The 17,468-nt window shown below is 44.1% G+C and overlaps 3 protein-coding genes across 3 annotated transcripts; all 3 read right to left on the bottom strand.

Moving 5' to 3' along the window:
* Positions 1-258: 258 nt before the first annotated feature.
* LOC142372667 (tripartite motif-containing protein 16-like) lies at positions 259-2,258 on the bottom strand. Its single transcript, XM_075455618.1, has one exon. It carries the CDS (start codon positions 2,223-2,225, stop codon positions 570-572), a length of 1,656 nt encoding a protein of 551 aa, XP_075311733.1. The 5' UTR covers positions 2,226-2,258; the 3' UTR covers positions 259-569.
* Positions 2,259-5,139: 2,881 nt separating this feature from the next.
* Positions 5,140-12,278, bottom strand: LOC142373304 (phospholipid-transporting ATPase IC-like). Its single transcript, XM_075456507.1, has 10 exons — positions 12,247-12,278; positions 11,613-11,745; positions 10,535-10,669; positions 10,292-10,448; positions 9,613-9,836; positions 8,464-8,547; positions 8,116-8,361; positions 7,870-8,008; positions 6,816-6,946; positions 5,140-6,275 (listed from the first exon to the last, which is right to left on the bottom strand). Exons 1-10 carry the CDS (start codon positions 12,276-12,278, stop codon positions 6,030-6,032), a joined length of 1,527 nt encoding a protein of 508 aa, XP_075312622.1. The 3' UTR covers positions 5,140-6,029.
* Positions 12,279-13,987: 1,709 nt separating this feature from the next.
* Positions 13,988-16,292, bottom strand: LOC142372702 (tripartite motif-containing protein 16-like). The gene has a single exon (XM_075455653.1). It carries the CDS (start codon positions 16,044-16,046, stop codon positions 14,394-14,396), a length of 1,653 nt encoding a protein of 550 aa, XP_075311768.1. The 5' UTR covers positions 16,047-16,292; the 3' UTR covers positions 13,988-14,393.
* Between the last annotated feature and the right edge of the window lie 1,176 nt (positions 16,293-17,468).

Raw genomic sequence — 17,468 nt, 5'->3', positions numbered from 1 at the left:
CTATAGTCCTCGCTGCAGCCGGTTCGAGTCCCGCATCGGACGACCCTGTGCTGCTTGTTGTTCCCCCTCTCTCTGCCCCCTGCTTCCTGTCTCTCTGAACTTTCCATTAAAGGCACAAAAGCCCCAACAAAAATGTTTATTTTAAAAATGCGTTAATGTGTATCGGCGTTAAATAACTAGCGAGTTAACAGCTGCACTGATTCACTGAAACATGTTCAAACATGAATATAAACACAGAATATGAGACAGAAACGGAGCTTTAAAGTGAATATTTGGCCTGAGCGCCTTTATTCTCAAACACAGCCTGAACAAATGAACAAAACCAAAGTCAGCGTAACTCCAGGATTATTTTCCCATTTCCACAGTGATGAGATGTGAAAAGAGTCTGTGATAAAGGAAGGTCTGCTGACTCCTCTGCTGGGCTCCATGAAGTGGAAGAGAAACAACAACATACAGACACACCGACACCAGGATCCCACTGATGTTTAGAGCTCAGAGAAGTTTAGATTTGAATATTTCTGTGAGTCAAACATCACAGCAACCAGCTGACTAAATACATTTATTTCACTTTACACAAACTCTGCTGAGGCTCCATAAGAATAAAGCCCAATCCCAGCACAGAGCGGCTGAGTGAATGTGGTCTGCACTCTGTGGAGGAGAGTCATGGTTCCAGAGACTCTGTAGAAGGACAGAATACCTGCTCTGTGATCCAGGTACACTCCCACTCTGGAGGCCCGAGGACCTGAGATGGAGGTTTTTATGCTGTTGTACCTAAATGTATAACTGCCTGGGTCACAATCTAATGACCAAGATTTGTCATTAAATCCAAATAAACATTCAGTCCCCCATCCTGCTCTGCTGATGTTCTTGTATGCGACTGCTACATCAACTCCTCCTCTCATCTCCACCTCCCAGTAACAACGTCCAGTCAGACTCTCTCTGCTCAGGACCTGAGGATACTCAGTGAATCTGTCTGGATGATCAGAATAAGACTGAGGATGATCCATAAATGTCACTTTTCTGTTCCCCTCTGACAGTAACAGCAGTCTGTTTGCTGTGTTTGGATCCAGTGTGATTCCACATGAATATCTTAAGAATCCAGCTCTGCTCGTTGGTTCTGACAGTAAAGCATCCACTTCAGCGACTCTCAGTGAGATGTTGGTCCATTCCTCTCTCAGGATGTCCTGTAGTTTATCTCTGAGCTCTGACACAGCTGCTGTCACATCCTCAAAGTGCCTCAGAGGACGGATCTGGATGCTGGATGAGTGTGTAGCCCCCCTGAGTGCTGCCACTGAGGGCCAGCTGAGCAGAAACTGGCTGTGATCCTCTGTGTGTGAGAGCTGCTGCAGCTCAGCATCTTTCCTCTTCAGCTCAGTGATCTCCTGCTCCAGCTTCTCCTGAAGCTCTTTGACTCGCCTCCCTTCGGCTTCCTGCTGGGATCTGATCTGCTGCTTCACATCAGAGCTTCTTTTCTGGAGGAGACGGATCAGCTCAGCGAAGATCTTCTGGCTGTGCTCCTCTGTTTTATCAGCAGACTGATGGATGGCCTCTAGCTGCTGCTGAAGCAGCTTCACATCTTTCTCTGCGTCCTGGATTCTCTGCTGGATCTGCTGCCGACTCCCCTCCAGCTCTCTCTGCCTCTCAGTCCTTTCTGCTGCAGCTGACACTGTGTCGTGGCCTTTATGATCATCCATTAAGCAGAGATAACAGATGCACTTCTGATCGGTACGGCAGAAAATCTTCATCACCTCACCGTGATCAGAGCAGATGTTCTCCTGGAGCTTCTTGGAGGGCTCCACCAGCTTGTGTTTCCTGAGTGGAGCTGAATCATAATGAGGCTGAAGGTGTTCCTCACAGTAAGAGGCCAGGCAGACTAAACAGGACTTAACGGCTTTCAGCTTCCTCCCAGAGCAGAAATCACAGGCCACATCTTCAGCTCCAGCATAGCAGTGATCAGCAGGAGCAGCACGGAGTCCAGTCTTCTTCAGCTGCTCCACTAAATCAGCTAACATGGTGTTTTTCCCCAGGACAGGCCTCGGTATGAAGGTTTTCCTGCACTGAGGGCAGCTGTGGATCCCCTTCTGATCCTCTCCATCCCAGAAGCCTTTAATACAGCTCATGCAGTAGCTGTGTCCACAGGGAATAGCCACCGGATCCTTCAGCAGATCCAGGCAGATCGAACAGGAGAAGCTTTCTCGGTCCAGCTGAACTCCTTTCTGCGCCATTTCTCCTCTCAGATCAGCGACTGACTGAGTTTTATTTCCTGAAAGCCGAAACTTATCTGAGCTCTGAGCTATAAATCACGTGTCTGTGCAGAGAACAGAGCCGGTCGGTTCACATTCTGTTGGTTACACCCATCATGAGCTGAAGATCTGAAGGGGAGGGAACAACAAGTGAGTCGGAGCTGATTCACAGCAGACTTCATGGTTAAAACACGGGTCGATTCTTCTTTTAATCCCTTTGGAAAGAAGCTTCACTTTCACAGTAAATGCAGCAGAGTTTTGAGCCTGAAAAATCAGGAAGAACATTTAGAAACTAGGGCTGGGCAACGATTAAAACTTTTAATCTAATTAATCACATGATTTCCCTGATTAATCACGATTAATCGCATTTGTACGCAAAGATGAATCCAAAAGTAGTGTATAGCTTTTAGCATTTAGCTTTATTCTAAATGTGCTGCCATATGAATGAAAGTGCCATAACATTTGTTGTGCAAACACACTTTTAACATCAGCATCTTTCTGTAGTTTTTATGTAGAAGCCTCGCTCCACTGTCTGTTTCCTTGAATGACTTGCTGCTATCAGTTGTGTGTTTTGCCTTTAAGTGATATTTTAGACTGGAACTACTACGCTGAGAAGACAATTCAACTTGGCAGTGTTTACAGATGACTTTGGTTCTGTCGACTCCGCCGTCTGGAAGAACTTTAACATGAAAATGGCCGAGTAAAAGTTCCGTACCCTTCTCCATGTTTGGTGGATCCGCCGATTACTTTCTTTTCCTGTTCCACAGCAGACAGCAACAGACTTTTACAAAATAAAAGCCTGTGAGCCGCAGACTTTTACAATAATAAAAGCCTGTGAGCAACAGACTTTTACAAAATAAAAGCCTGTGAGCAACAGACTTTTACAATAATGAAATAAATAATAAAACAGGGGGGGTCCGTGGCGTAGTGGGCTGAGCAGGCGCCCCATGTACAGAGGCTATAGTCCTCGCTGCGGCTGGTTCGAGTCCCGCATCAGCTGGCCCTGTGCTGCATGTTGTTCCCCCTCTCTCTGCTTCCTGTCTCTCTGAACTTTTCTATCCATTAAAGGCACAAAAGCCCCAAAAAAATAAATTAATTAAAAACCTACGTTAAAGCGCGATAAAATATTTATCGGCGTGAAATAATTAACAAGTTAACGTGATAATAACGCTAATATATTCCACTTTTCACTTCGTGGGGACCCGACATGCTTGTTGAGAATTAATACAGAAACAAAAGGAAATGTACATTCCAGCAAATTGATCAACACAAATATATTGTAGCTTTGTGGCAGTTTTTAGGGCGCCGACATATCTTCAGGTCTGTAAAAAACTGAGCCTCCAACTCCAGCTGCCGGCAGGTCTGGAAGCTTTTGAAGGTTTTGCTGGTTGAGAACATCACAGAAAGTTTAAAGTGAAGCAGCCAGGATGCAATCAGAACACCGACTTTCCGCTCTAATTTTCATTGGTTTAACGACAACAGTGCGTTAAGGCTTTCAGCCTCTTCATCCTCCTTTTCACAGCTTCAATGCAACCGATTACATGCGGCCCGTTTCCTCGATATATTCCAGAGAGATTAAACAGATTTCTCCTCTTCAAAAGAGCCCGATTCCAAGCGATTTTTGTAGTAGATTCGATTGATTTTTATTTTTGAACATGTATAAAAAAGAAAATGTATGTAACTATTTGTACATACAAAAGAAAGAAAGAAATTAAAAATTAAATCACAAAGTACAAAACACCCGAAGGAATGGGAAGAAGTACAATACTTTTTTAGTTTCCCTTTTAACTACTCTTGAGTTTGTAAATATCCCAACTACAATACACCTATATAAATATATATACACACACTTCCTAAATATCTAAATAAATAATCACAAAATGATGTGGATCCAAAAAGGAGGAGCCCAGCTGGCAGCTGAAGCTTTAGAGGTGACCAGATCAACGATTTGGCACCTCCCAAAAACAGAAGGAATGCAAAGAGCTAAGGAGCACCTAAAGGCCTGCGAGACCAGGGCTGTGTTCCAAACCGCATACTTCTCCTACTACTCATACTAACTTTGAGTTAGTATGCGAGTTTGAGTCAGCGAGAAGTTCCCGGATGCATACTAGATTCTCCTAAATGTTGGGTATGCATCATGAGGTTACTACTCATACTCAAACTACCCAAGATGCAACGTAACGTGACGTCGCCGATCGTCATTTCCTGTCAAAACGGCAGTTTCAAGCTAGCTACAACGAGGGTAGCTTCACTTCCTGTTTTCAAAACAAAAGCACCAATTGTATGGTAATGGCTTTCCCTATGATAAAAGGCAACGGGTATTTTATTTTGTGAAAATAACAGGAAGTGCGTTGCTCACTGCGGCTAGCTTTAGCAGCGCCGAATTCGTGGGAACAAAATTGTAAATAGCCGATATTTTGTCAGGTTTTCAACACGTTGGGGATCTAAACGACTACTTTCTCACCTGAAAATGTTTCAAATGTTGCTAAAGTTTACAGAGTTATGGAAGTATGTAGTATGCGGTTTGGAACACAGCCCATGTTTTCTGACACTTTATGCTCTCGAATCCAAAATGTTTCCTCTTTCCGTTGATACATTCAGTGCCTGCAGCGCCGTAAAAACGAGTCTCAAGTCAGAGTTTTAAATATGCCGTTGGCTTTTATTAATAACCTCATGATAAAACCGCATCACGTGACAGAGACCAACCTGCAGTGTTGATCGCCTGCCACCATTCACTCAGCGATAAAAGACATACGGTAAGAATAGCATGAAGAAGAATCAGTAACAGAATAAGAACGATTATCCATTTGGCTCAATGCCGTCTCCCAGACATCCTCCATCTGATAACAGGTCTGACAAAAAGACGAGCATCTCACTCAGGTAAGCTGTAAACAAACCAATGACACACAAAAAATAACAAAAAAAACAAACGGAAAATCTTAATTAACTTAAGGAACATGTGATTTAGCTTTTAAGAACTTTTAAAAGATGGAAAGAAAACAGGAGACTGGTGCAATCAAAAGCTGCTGTTACAAGTTAAAACCGGCTGAATTCTCATTCCACAAATGGTAAAAAAAAAGTTTGTGAACGAGGGAATGTAACGTAGAACAGGACGTGAAGTCCAGGACCAACAGAAGGAGCCGTTCAGAAGATTTTAAAGGACAATGCCACTCAAACTGGTGCTTAAGTACGACAGGTTTGACAGGGCAGAGCAGGAGAAACGCACCTTATTTTTAAATTAAGACACTTTAACAGCTGAACACCTAAAGCCTGGTGTCCGTCACCCCACCGCCGGTTAGAATAAAACATTAAAACAAGTTTAGCTTCGTCCCAGCTTAATGTTTGGGCTCAAACAAAGTCTCATCTGGTTCGTTCCGACGGGATTAAGTGGAATATCGTTTATAGATTTCTGTGGACACGAAGCTAAAACTTAGTCGTTAAATAACAGCACATCAGGTGGTGAACTTACTAAAAATAAGGCTTTCATCTAAAAAAATCCTGAGTTAAAGAACATTGTGAGCCCCACAGGAGCTGCGCGGCATCTAACCCCGGTGACGGCGGTCGTTTCTTCGGTGAGTTTTTCTTCTTCTTCTGTTTTTGCGTAGCGAACAGGGAGTCTGTGCATGAAGGTGAACGGGAGGCTGCAGACTTTGGAAAGCGCTCCGTTAGAGTCGTCTGTCACATGACCCGAGCAGCTTCAGGGGCGTTTCTGATGTTCGCCCTTTCAGCTCGCCGCTCCCACGTTCTAAAAACCTCCTCGGCCGCCGCTTCGCTCCGCCTCGGCGCTCAGATGTTCTCGGCCTCCCTCCGGGGGAGCTCCCTGATGCGGTCCTGGGGTCCGTGGTGGGTGGTCTGGCGCCGCCGGATGCTTTGCCCGGACGAGATGAGGTCGGCGTAGCCGCGGGAGTGGGAGAAGGCGTAGGCGGAACGGCGGGAACGCCGGCCTCGCTGGAAGGCCGTTGGTTCCTTCTTCTTCTTCTTCTTCTCCTCCTCGTCCAGCTCCATCTCGTACTTCTTCCGGTTTCTCTGGATCTGATGCATTATGGGAAAAAAAGCAGGCAATAAAAATGCGGTTTTACCGTTTTTCCTTTGCCATTTTAGAGGGACAGAACACATCATCTGTAGTAGTTTAAACAGTTTCATTGTAAGGCTATTTATTTCTGCTGCTTGATTATTAAAAATTTGGGCCGGGCGTTAATTATTTAACGCCGATAAATATTTTATTGCGCATTAACGAAGGTTTTAATCTGTAAAAGTCTGTTGCTCACAGGCTTTTGTTTTGTAAAAGTCTGCTGCTCACAGGCTTTTATTCTGTAAAAAAGTGTTATGGCACTTTCATTCATATGGCAGCACATTTAAAATAAAGCTAAATGCTAAAAGCTACACACTACTTTTGGATTCATTTTTGGATTCTGCGTACAAATGCGATTAATCAGGGAAATCATGTGATTAATTAAATTAAACATTTTAATCGTTGCCCAGCCCTAATTACAATATTTCAAGCACCAAATCTTCCATCTTTTTAGAAGCCCCTTTTTCTGTAAGAGGCTGGGAATTAGCCGGGGGTCTCACCTCGTCTCCCTCAGAGGGCCAAATGGTTTTATAGAGGAACTGGATGCAGATGACGGGCAGCAGACTGATGCCCACCGTCAGCAGGACGGTCAACCAGAGGTACGGCTGGCGCAGAGCGTTGGACGCTGCACCTAAAAACGCACAATATGCACACGTGAATACAGCTGCAAGGTGGCAAGAAACTGCTTTTCTTTCTTCTTCTCCACTGCAGTCAATACTCTGACATGGTTAAGCTAGCATTAGCAGTCGTAGCAAACAAAGAAAGAAACAGATGAAAAATGTCAGAACCAACGGTGGGAAATGAAGACGCAGACGAGGCCTCATACTGAAAGCATGTTTACCTTACAAAGAGTGAGAAACAGCAGCTACATTATGTGTCTTCTGTGTCAACCAAAACAAACGCACATTTCAGCAGAAACTCAACATCTAACCTGAGGAAACATGTAGCGCTAAGTTTCCTAAACTCGTTTTTCCCCCCATGGATAGATGAACGTTTGTTTTTTAGGTTACATATGGGTTACATATGTTTTAAACATTTCCTAAGTCTCTTTGATTTTTATTGAAGTTCTTGAATTTACCTGGATTATTTTAATTTAAGCTATTTTGTAATTAATTAAAATTTATTTGATCAATTGGATGAACTCTAATTTGCCTAAAGATGATTATTTAGTATTGTTGTCTGTCTGATTGAATGCTTGTGTTAACAAATAAATCAGACGTTACTCAACAGTTACTCAGTACTTGAGTAGTTTTTTCAACGAGCACTTTTTTACTCTTACTCAAGTAATTATTTGGATGACTACTTTTTACTTTTACTTGAGTACAGTTTTTGGCTGCTCTACCCACCTCTGACATTATAACCAAACTGAAAGCGTTGAACTAATACAGAACAAATATTGGATTGTCTAATAAGTGCTTCTGGGTAAAAGGGGCGAGACCAAGCAAAAAGAGCAGCAGAGAATGGAGCCGAAGCTCAAAGGAACCGCAGTTTCTTTGTCAGGAGTATTTTCAGCCGTTTTATTCTCTTTAATAAGAGGAAACTCTGCTGACTAACCTGTGAAGGTGAAAACTGTGGGGAAGATGACATGGATCCCTGCGCTGTGGATGTCAAACATCATCCCAAAGTAGATGGCAATGCTGCCCAACACCGCAAAGCAGTTCACAAAGGTCCAGTAGGAGGTATCCAGAGAGATCTGACAGGCGAGATGTGAGAGAACGTCATTAAAAGGCATTAAAGGCATTAAAGGCCTCCTTTAACCCTGAAACTCCGGCTGCTCTGAGTCCCGAAGCTGCGACCCACCTGCAGGTTGACGGTAAAGATCAGGGACGAGGCCGTCACCACGGCGAGGGACTGATAGTCGGAGGGAGCTTCCCCGTCCTGCCCCATCGTCTGCAGGAAGGCGCCGTACGGGATGAAGAAGATGATGAGCGAGACGAAGATGCCGTGGAACAGGCTGATGAAGAAGTTCTTGTAGTTGAACAATGTGCCCAGCTGGCCCGGCACGTAGAGTTTGGGGAACTTTAGGCTCAGCCTGTCGTTCACGTCCTGCAGAGGGACGAGAAGGAGGCAAGTTAGCAAAGTTAAGCCTCAGTTTATCCTAAATACCGCGTTCCTGCCCTCCGTATCCATGACAACGCCAGTTTGTACCTGGTCAAGAAGTCCAACGAGTAGAACAGGCATGCTGCTGTAAGCCAGATTGTAGAGTGTGATAAACCAGTCTTCATAGGCAATCTGCAGAAAGGAAACTAGTTATTATAGTGTAAATATATATATATATATATATATATATATATATATATATAAAAAATTTACTGTAGTGTAATTCGTGAGTAAACGAATGTGCAAAAAGGATGAATCTGCATCACATGAGCCCGACCCAACGGAACAAAAACTGAGCATCAACCGCAGAAGCATTTAGGAAGTCCAGACAAGAAGAACGACTTTACAGACTTTTGGGAGGCGATTCCCCTGAGATGATCTGACAATTTCAAAGATTCAGTGAGTAAGATGTAGTGACATTTAGCAGCCAAACAGTTAAACATAAAGTGAAAGAATGTAGGACAAACTTCAGCGGCCGAAGAAAAGTCCTGCTCTGCAGCCGGCGTTCTGTTCATATTAGGGCTGGGCGAGGACTATAGCCTCTGTACATTTTATTATTTATTTTATTATGGTAAAAGCCTATCGCTCACAGGCTTTTATTTTGTAAAAGTCTGTTGTTCACAGGCTTTTATTTTGTAAAAGTCTGCTGCTGTCTGCTGTGGAACAGGAAAAGAAAGTAATCGGCAGATCCACCAAACATGGAGAAGGGTACGGAACTTTTACTCGGCCATTTTCATGTTAAAGTTCTTCCAGACGGCGGAGTCGACAGAACCAAAGTCATCTGTAAACACTGCCAAGTTGAATTGTCTTCTCAGCGTAGTAGTTCCAGTCTAAAATATCACTTAAAGGCAAAACGCACAACTGATAGCAGCAAGTCATTCAAGGAAACAGACAGTGGAGCGAGGCTTCTACATAAAAACTACAGAAAGATGCTGATGTTAAAAGTGTGTTTGCACAACAAATGTTATGGCACTTTCATTCATATGGCAGCACATTTAAAATAAAGCTCAATGCTAAAAGCTATACGCTACTTTTGGATTCATTTTTTGGATTTTGCGTACAAATGCTATTAATCGTGATTAATCAGGGAAATCATGTGATTAATTAGATTAAACATTTTAATCGTTGCCCAGCCCTAGTTGATATAAAACCAAGGTGGAAGAAGAAGAAGACCAAACTCTATTCAGAGCTGCTGACCTGTGAGGAGTATCCACTGAAGAACGAGTACCAGAAGTGGACCAGAGTAAAGGCGAAGTTCTTGAAGAAGAAGAAACGCAGGAACTTGCACATCCGGATGTAGGACCAGCGTCCGTGCACGAGCAGGAGGCGCTGCAGGTACCGGAACTGAGCGAAGGCGTAGTCGCTGGACATGACGGCCTGCATGCCCTCCTGACCGCTGATGCCCACGCCGATATCTGCAGCTGGAGGGGGACGGGGAGAGGAATCAGGGGGGGCCCACAGGAGCGGCAAAACCAGCGGCGTCAATTCAGCCAAAGCTAAGCTACGGCAAGGTCACTATAGTCACATGACTACAGTATAAATAAATCAATAAATATACATACCCAGCAAATAATCACTACAAAAGTCTGCTATGCAGCTTATCTGTGTGCTAATGCAGTCTCACTCACACCCCGCTAACATAACAATGGACTAAAAGTTTCAGTGCAATCTGTTGGTTTCCTTAGCTAGGAAATTATTTTGGCTCTATATGAACAAATTGGATTATTTTATGAATAATTATGATTACAATTAATTGAACTCCAATTGGCTTGAATTGGATTTTATTATCCAAGTGCCTTGAGATGACATTTGTTGTATTTGGCGCTATATAAATAAAAATGAATTGAATTGAACCAGGCCCGTCCCCGCCTCTTACTCTTGATCATGTTGACGTCGTTCGCTCCGTCTCCGATGGACAGCGTCACGGCCTTCTTGTACTTCTTCACCAAACTCACCACGTTGGCCTTTTGCTTCGGCGTGACACGGCAGCAGATGACCGACTCGCACTCGCAGGCCATGTCCACAAAGTCCACCTGCGGGGGAAGAGCATTCCCGTTTCACCGTCTGACATCACCGCGGCAACGCGCCGCAGGTTCCGGGTCGACGCGCTGAGTCCTACCTGTCTCATCTCCTTCTCCAAGTCGTCCATCGGCTGGCCGTCCTGCGGGTTGCTGGGAGCAGGTTGCTTTCCCAGGCGGCGAAGACGAAGACGGAGGCGGCGCCGCTTCTTCTTCTTTTCGTAAAGAATCTCATTCTGTCGGAAGAAAAACGAAAAAGCCATCTTGAGTTTGAAGAAACAACATCACTGGCCATTTCTAACATATTATTAGCAGTTTTTTTCAGTTCTTTGCTAATATGTCCAGAATAGTGGCGGCCGGCCCATAGGGGGCGCCGCACTCACTGATGAGAGGAGGGGAAATGTGAAATATGGCTGTGTTCCAAACCGCCTACTTCTCCTACTAACTTTAACTTTTTTTAAGCTCCCGGATGCATACTAGATTCTCCTAAATGTTGGGTAAGCATCATGAGGTTACTACTCATACTCAAACTACCCAAGATGCAACGTAACGTGACGTCGCCGATCGTCATTTCCTGTCAAAACGGCAGTTTCAAGCTAGCTACAACGAGGGTAGGTTCACTTCCTGTTTTCAAAACAAAAGCACCAATTGTATCATAATGGCTTTCCCTATGATAAAAGGCAACGGGTATTTTATTTTGTGAAAATAACCAGAAGTGCGTTGCTCACTGCGGCTAGCTTTAGTAGCGCCGAATTCGTGGGAACAAAATTGTAAACAGCCGGTATTTTGTCAGGTTTTCAACACGTTGGGGATCTAAACGACTACTTTCTCACCTGAAAATGTTTCAAATGTTGCTAAAGTTTACAGAGTTTAGAGCTTAAGAGAAATCAGCTTCAGGCCGGCTGATTTCGGCTCGGGCAGGAGCGAAATGCATTGTGGGTAAACGCTCTGAATACTGTCTGATCGATGAGTATGTAGTATGTGGTTTCGAACACAGCCTATATTTTTACAAATTCAGTTAAAAATGTCATTTTGAACACAAATATGTGCCTACATGCGATATGAATTCATTCCACTCGTATCGTTTTGTAAGAATGAGGTCAGAGACGGACATCAGAAACACTTTGAATGAATCTAAAACCAAAGTCTGACAGATTATTGGTGCAGAACGGGTCTCACCAGCCATCCTCCGGTGATGACGAGCGCGTTTTTGCCGGAGCCGGGGAAGAAAGGCTCCGAAAGGTTCTTGTTGCGCCGAGAAGTTGAAGGAGGTTCATTTCTCCTTCTCGTCTGACGAATCCTCAGCTTCTCACTGCAGACACAGAAAACAACAAATCAAATCAAGTTTATTTGTAGCACATTTCATGCACAAAACAATTCAAAGTGCTTCACATAAAATAAAAGCATTGCAGCAGGGAGTGGAAGAAGCATTAAGAATACATAAAAGAATAGAAAGAGAAACAAAATAATTTAAATGAATTTAAAAACAAGCAACAGTCCAGATAAGTTCAAAGATATCGTGCAGATTTCATGCATAGACACATGAGAAAATAAATGTTTTTAACCTGGATTTAAAAATGTCTCCATTTGGTGAAAGTTTAAAGTTGAAACATGAAAAATTTTGACTTTGATTAAATCCTGGCTAAATTAAAATACTGGCCGAGAAGGAGGAAGAAAGGGGGAAAAATATGCGGTTATATTAGGCGGCCGCGGCTCAGTGGGTCGTCCAAAAACTGGAAGGTTGGCAGTTCGATTCCCACTCTCACCGCTAAAAAGATTGGTGGTGAGATTCAAAGTCATAATTTTGATTTACCGAAACAATTTCTCATTTTTTCCAGTAGACATGTAGCCTGGCTGACGCGTCCACACCTCGATGAGATGGTGGTCTGGGAACTAGGTGTGCATTTTCTCGTATTTGAGGCGTGGTTTACGAATGCCTAGAGCCGTTTATTGGGCGCTACCAGAGAGTCTCTATTATGAGGAGAGGGAAAGCTGGCGGCTTTTTCCGGGTGGTACTGCACTCTAGGGGGCGCCAACGAAGCAGTGCAGAGCACGCCGAACTCTATGGTGGTACTATGAGATCCACCTTAGATGCAGCCATTGCTTTGGATATCATTTTTTATATTTTTTCATTTTAATTTTCCTAAAGGCAGGATAAATTATCATTTCAAACGGCACTTGGTTTGATTTTTTAGACTCACTAGATTTGTTTAAAATACACATTTATTGTCAGTATTGCATCCCAAGTGACGTCACGCATGTGGCATCACTTTACGGCATGGTCAGTCCTAGCGCTGAGCTAGCAGAGAGGTGTTAGCTCAAATAGTTACAGATTTCAGCACAGCCCTTTTACATACTCTCTGACTAGCCTCTGGTTTAGCTTTGGTTGTTGTTAGCGGCACCAGGTTAGCACTCTGGCACAGTGGACGAGTGCCGTAAAGCAGCCGGTCGTAATCAGCCGTGCGTTCTTCAGATTCCGTTAGCTAGATGCTAGCGGAGACTGACTCGCAAATGCCAGACCTGTAAGAAAACAGAAAGATATAACTCCCAGGTTATTGTACTTTCGATATAAATCCACATCCCTCTGTCAGAAATCACAGTAATATTTTCAGGTTTCAGCCGCTAGCGGGGACATTTTTTGAGTTATTAGCGCCAGCCCTATGGCCAATGGTCATTCTGCACTCGCTCGCCAGCGCCCCCAGAGAAAATCAACTGAACTGCAGCCAAATTGTTTATAATGGGGCGAATAGGAAGCGGAACGGCTGTCTGTAAAAGGGCTGTGAGAGAACAGAGCCGGTCGGTTCACATTCTGTTGGTTACACCCATCATGAGCTGCAGATGAAGGGGAGGGAACAACAAGTGAGTCGGAGCTGATTCACAGCAGACTTCATGGTTAAAACACGGGTCGGTTCTTCTTTTAATCCCTTTGGAAAGAAGCTTCACTTTCACAGTAAATGCAGCAGAGTTTTGAGCCTGAAAAATCAGGAAGAACATTTAGAAACTAGGGCCGGGCAACGATTAAAACTTTTAAACTAATTAATCACATGATTTCCCTGATTAATCGCGATTAATCACATTTGTACGCAGAATCCAAAAATGAATTCAAAAGTAGCGTATAGCTTTTAGCATTTAGCTTTATTTTAAATGTGCTGCCATATGAATGAAAGTGCCATAACATTTGTTGTGCAAACACACTTTTAACATCAGCATCTTTCTGTAGTTTTTATGTAGAAGCCTGTGAGCAACAGACTTTTACAATAATCAAATAAATAATAAAACAGCCCCATGTACAGAGGCTATAGTCCTCGCTGCAGCCGGTTCGAGTCCCGCATCGGACGACCCTGTGCTGCTTGTTGTTCCCCCTCTCTCTGCCCCCTGCTTCCTGTCTCTCTGAACTTTCCATTAAAGGCACAAAAGCCCCAACAAAAATGTTTATTTTAAAAATGCGTTAATGTGTATCGGTGTTAAATAACTAGCGAGTTAACAGCTGCATTGATTCACTGAAACATGTTCAAACATGAATATAAACACAGAATATGAGACAGAAACGGAGCTTTAAAGTGAATATTTGGCCTGAGCGCCTTTATTCTCAAACACAGCCTGAACAAATGAACAAAACCAAAGTCAGCGTAACTCCAGGATTATTTTCCCATTTCCACAGTGATGAGATGTGAAAAGAGTCTGTGATAAAGGAAGGTCTGCTGACTCCTCTGCTGGGCTCCATGAAGTGGAAGAGAAACAACAACATACAGACACACCGACACCAGGATCCCACTGATGTTTAGAGCTCAGAGAAGTTTAGATTTTAATATTTCTGTCAATCAAACTCCTCATCAGCAGTGATATCCTCCATGGCTGCACAGACACAGGAAACAGCAGCAAATAAACAGCAGAACAGCAGCAGAGACATCCCAGCAACCAGCTGTCAGCAACCAGCTGACTAAACACATTTATTTCACTTTACACAAACTCTGCTGAGGCTCCAGAATAAAGCTCAATCCCAGCATAGAGCGGCTGAGTGAATGTGGTCTGGACTCTGTGGAGGAGAGTCATGGTTCCAGAGATGCTGTAGAAGGACAGAATACCTGCTCTGTGATCCAGGTACACTCCCACTCTGGAGGCCCGAGGACCTGAGATGGAGGTTCTAATGTTGTTGTACATAAATGTATAACTGTTTGGGTCACAATATAATGACCAAGATTTGTCATTAAATCCAAATAAACATTCAGTCCCTCCTGCTCTGCTGATGTTCTTGTATGCGACTGCTACACCAACTTCTTCTCCTCTCATCTCCACCTCCCAGTAACAACGTCCAGTCAGACTCTCTCTGCTCAGGACCTGCTGACATCCAATGAATCTGTCTGGATGATCAGAATAAGACTGAGGTTGATTCATATATGTCACTTTTCTGTTCCCCTCTGACAGTAACAGATATCTGTGTGCTGTGTTTGGATCCAATGTGATTTCACATGAATATTTTAAGAATCCAGCTCTGCTCGTTGGTTCTGACAGTAAAACATCTCCTTCAGCGACTCTCAGTGAGATGTTGGCCCATTCCTCTCTCAGGATGTCCTGTAGTTTATCTCTGAGCTCTGACACAGCTGCTGTCACATCCTCAAAGTGCCTCAGAGGACGGATCTTGATGCTGGATGAGTGTGTAGCCCCCCTGAGTGCTGCCACTGAGGGCCAGCTGAGCAGAAACTGGCTGTGATCCTCTGTGTGTGAGAGCTGCTTCAGCTCAGCATCTTTCCTCTTCAGCTCAGTGATCTCCTGCTCCAGCTTCTCCTGAAGCTCTTTGACTCGACTCCCTTCGGCTTCCTGCTGGGATCTGATCTGCTGCTTCACATCAGAGCTTCTTTTCTGGAGGAGACGGATCAGCTCAGCGAAGATCTTCTGGCTGTGCTCCTCTGTTTTATCAGCAAACCGATGGATGGCCTCCAGCTCCTGCTGAAGCAGCTTCACATCTTTCTCTGCGTCCTGGATTCTCTGCTGGATCTGCTGCCGACTCCCCTCCAGCTCTCTCTGCCTCTCAGTCCTTTCTGCTGCAGCTGACACTGTGTCGTGGCCTTTATGTTCCTCCATTAAGCAGAGATAACAGATGCACTTCTGATCGGTACGGCAGAAAATCTTCATCACCTCACCGTGATCAGAGCAGATGTTCTCCTGGAGCTCCTTGGAGGGCTCCACCAGCTTGTGTTTCCTGAGTGGAGCTGAATCATAATGAGGCTGAAGGTGTTCCTCACAGTAAGAGGCCAGGCAGGATAAACAGGACTTGGCAGCTTTCAGCTTCCTCCCAGAGCAGACATCACAGGCCACATCTTCAGCTCCAGCATAGCAGTGATCAGCAGGAGCAGCTTGGAGTCCAGTCTTCTTCAGCTGCTCCACTAAATCAGCTAACATGGTGTTTTTCTCCAGGACAGGCCTCGGTATGAAGGTTTTCCTGCACTGAGGGCAGCTGTGGATCCCCTTCTGATCCTCTCCATCCCAGTGGCCTTTAATACAGCTCATGCAGTAGCTGTGTCCACAGGGAATAGCCACCGGATCCTTCAGCAGATCCAGGCAGATCGAACAGGAGAAGCTTTCTCGGTCCAGCTGAACTCCTTTCTGCGCCATTTCTCCTCTCAGATCAGCGACTCAGTGAGTTTCACTTCCTGAAAGCTGAAACTTATCTGAGCTCTGAGCTATAAATCACGTGTCTGTGCAGAGAACAGAGCCGGTCGGTTCACATTCTGTTGGTTACACCCATCATGAGCTGAAGATCTGAAGGGGAGGGAACAACAAGTGAGTCGGAGCTGATTCACAGCAGACTTCATGGTTAAAACACGGGTCGATTCTTCTTTTAATCCCTTTGGAAAGAAGCTTCACTTTCACAGTAAATGCAGCAGAGTTTTGAGCCTGAAAAATCAGGAAGAACATTTAAAAACTAGGGCCAGGCAACGATTAAAATGTTTAATCTAATTAATCACATGATTTCCCTGATTAATCACGATTAATCGCATTTGTACGCAGAATCCAAAAATGAATCCAAAAGTAGTGTATAGCTTTTAGCATTTAGCTTTATTTTAAATGTGCTGCCATATGAATGAAAGTGCCATAACATTTGTTGTGCAAACACACTTTTAACATCAGCATCTTTCTGTAGTTTTTATGTAGAAGCCTCGCTCCACTGTCTGTTTCCTTGAATGACTTGCTGCTATCAGTTGTGTGTTTTGCCTTTAAGTGATATTTTAGACTGGAACTACTACGCTGAGAAGACAATTCAACTTGGCAGTGTTTACAGATGACTTTGGTTCTGTCGACTCCGCCGTCTGGAAGAACTTTAAAATGAAAATGGCCGAGTAAAAGTTCCGTACCCTTCTCCATGTTTGGTGGATCCGCCGATTACTTTCTTTTCCTGTTCCACAGCAGACAGCAGCAGACTTTTACAAAATAAAAGCCTGTGAGCAACAGACTTTTACAATAATAAATAAATAATAAAACAGGGGTAATCCATGGCGTAGTGGGTTGAGCAGGCGCCCCATGTACAGAGGCTATAGTCCTCGCTGCAGCTGGTTCGAGTCCCGCATCAGCTGGCCCTGTGCTGCATGTTGTTCCCCCTCTCTCTGCTTCCTGTCTCTCTGAACTTTTCTATCCATTAAAGGCACAAAAGCCCCAAAAAAATAATAAATTAATTAAAAACCTGCGTTAATGCGCGATAAAATATTTATCGGCGTTAAATTATTAACAAGTTAACGCGATAATAACGCCCTAATATATTCCACTTTTTACTTCGTGGGGACCCGACATGCTTGTTGAGAATTAATACAGAAACAAAAGGAAATGTACATTCCAGCAAATTGATCAACACAAATATATTGTAGCTTTGTGGCAGTTTTTAGGGCGCCGACATATCTTCAGGTCTGTAAAAAACTGAGCCTCCAACTCCAGCTGCCGGCAGGTCTGGAAGCTTTTGAAGGTTTTGCTGGTTGAGAACATCACAGAAAGTTTGAAGTGAAGCAGCCAGGATACAATCAGAACACCGACTTTCCGCTCTAA

This window comes from Odontesthes bonariensis, chromosome 22, assembly GCF_027942865.1.
Source record: "Odontesthes bonariensis isolate fOdoBon6 chromosome 22, fOdoBon6.hap1, whole genome shotgun sequence".
Lineage (NCBI taxonomy): Eukaryota > Metazoa > Chordata > Actinopteri > Atheriniformes > Atherinopsidae > Odontesthes > Odontesthes bonariensis.
This window is presented reverse-complemented; position numbering and strand designations above follow the sequence as displayed.

What these genes read in the sequence shown, in the direction of transcription:
- LOC142372667 (XM_075455618.1), bottom strand. Translation starts at nt 2,225, where the DNA reads ATGGCGCAGAAAGGAGTTCAGCTGGACCGAGAAAGCTTCTCCTGTTCG.
- LOC142373304 (XM_075456507.1), bottom strand. Translation starts at nt 12,278, where the DNA reads ATGTCTACTGGAAAAAATGAGAAATTGTTTCG. An exon ending in CGACGTCAACATGATCAAGA is followed by an intron (nt 9,837 to 10,291) that starts GTAAGAGGCGGG and finishes GTCCCCCTCCAG; the next exon opens with CTGCAGATATCGGCGTGGGC. An exon ending in GGCCCTCTGAGGGAGACGAG is followed by an intron (nt 6,276 to 6,815) that starts GTGAGACCCCCG and finishes ATAATGCATCAG; the next exon opens with ATCCAGAGAAACCGGAAGAA.
- LOC142372702 (XM_075455653.1), bottom strand. Translation starts at nt 16,046, where the DNA reads ATGGCGCAGAAAGGAGTTCAGCTGGACCGAGAAAGCTTCTCCTGTTCG.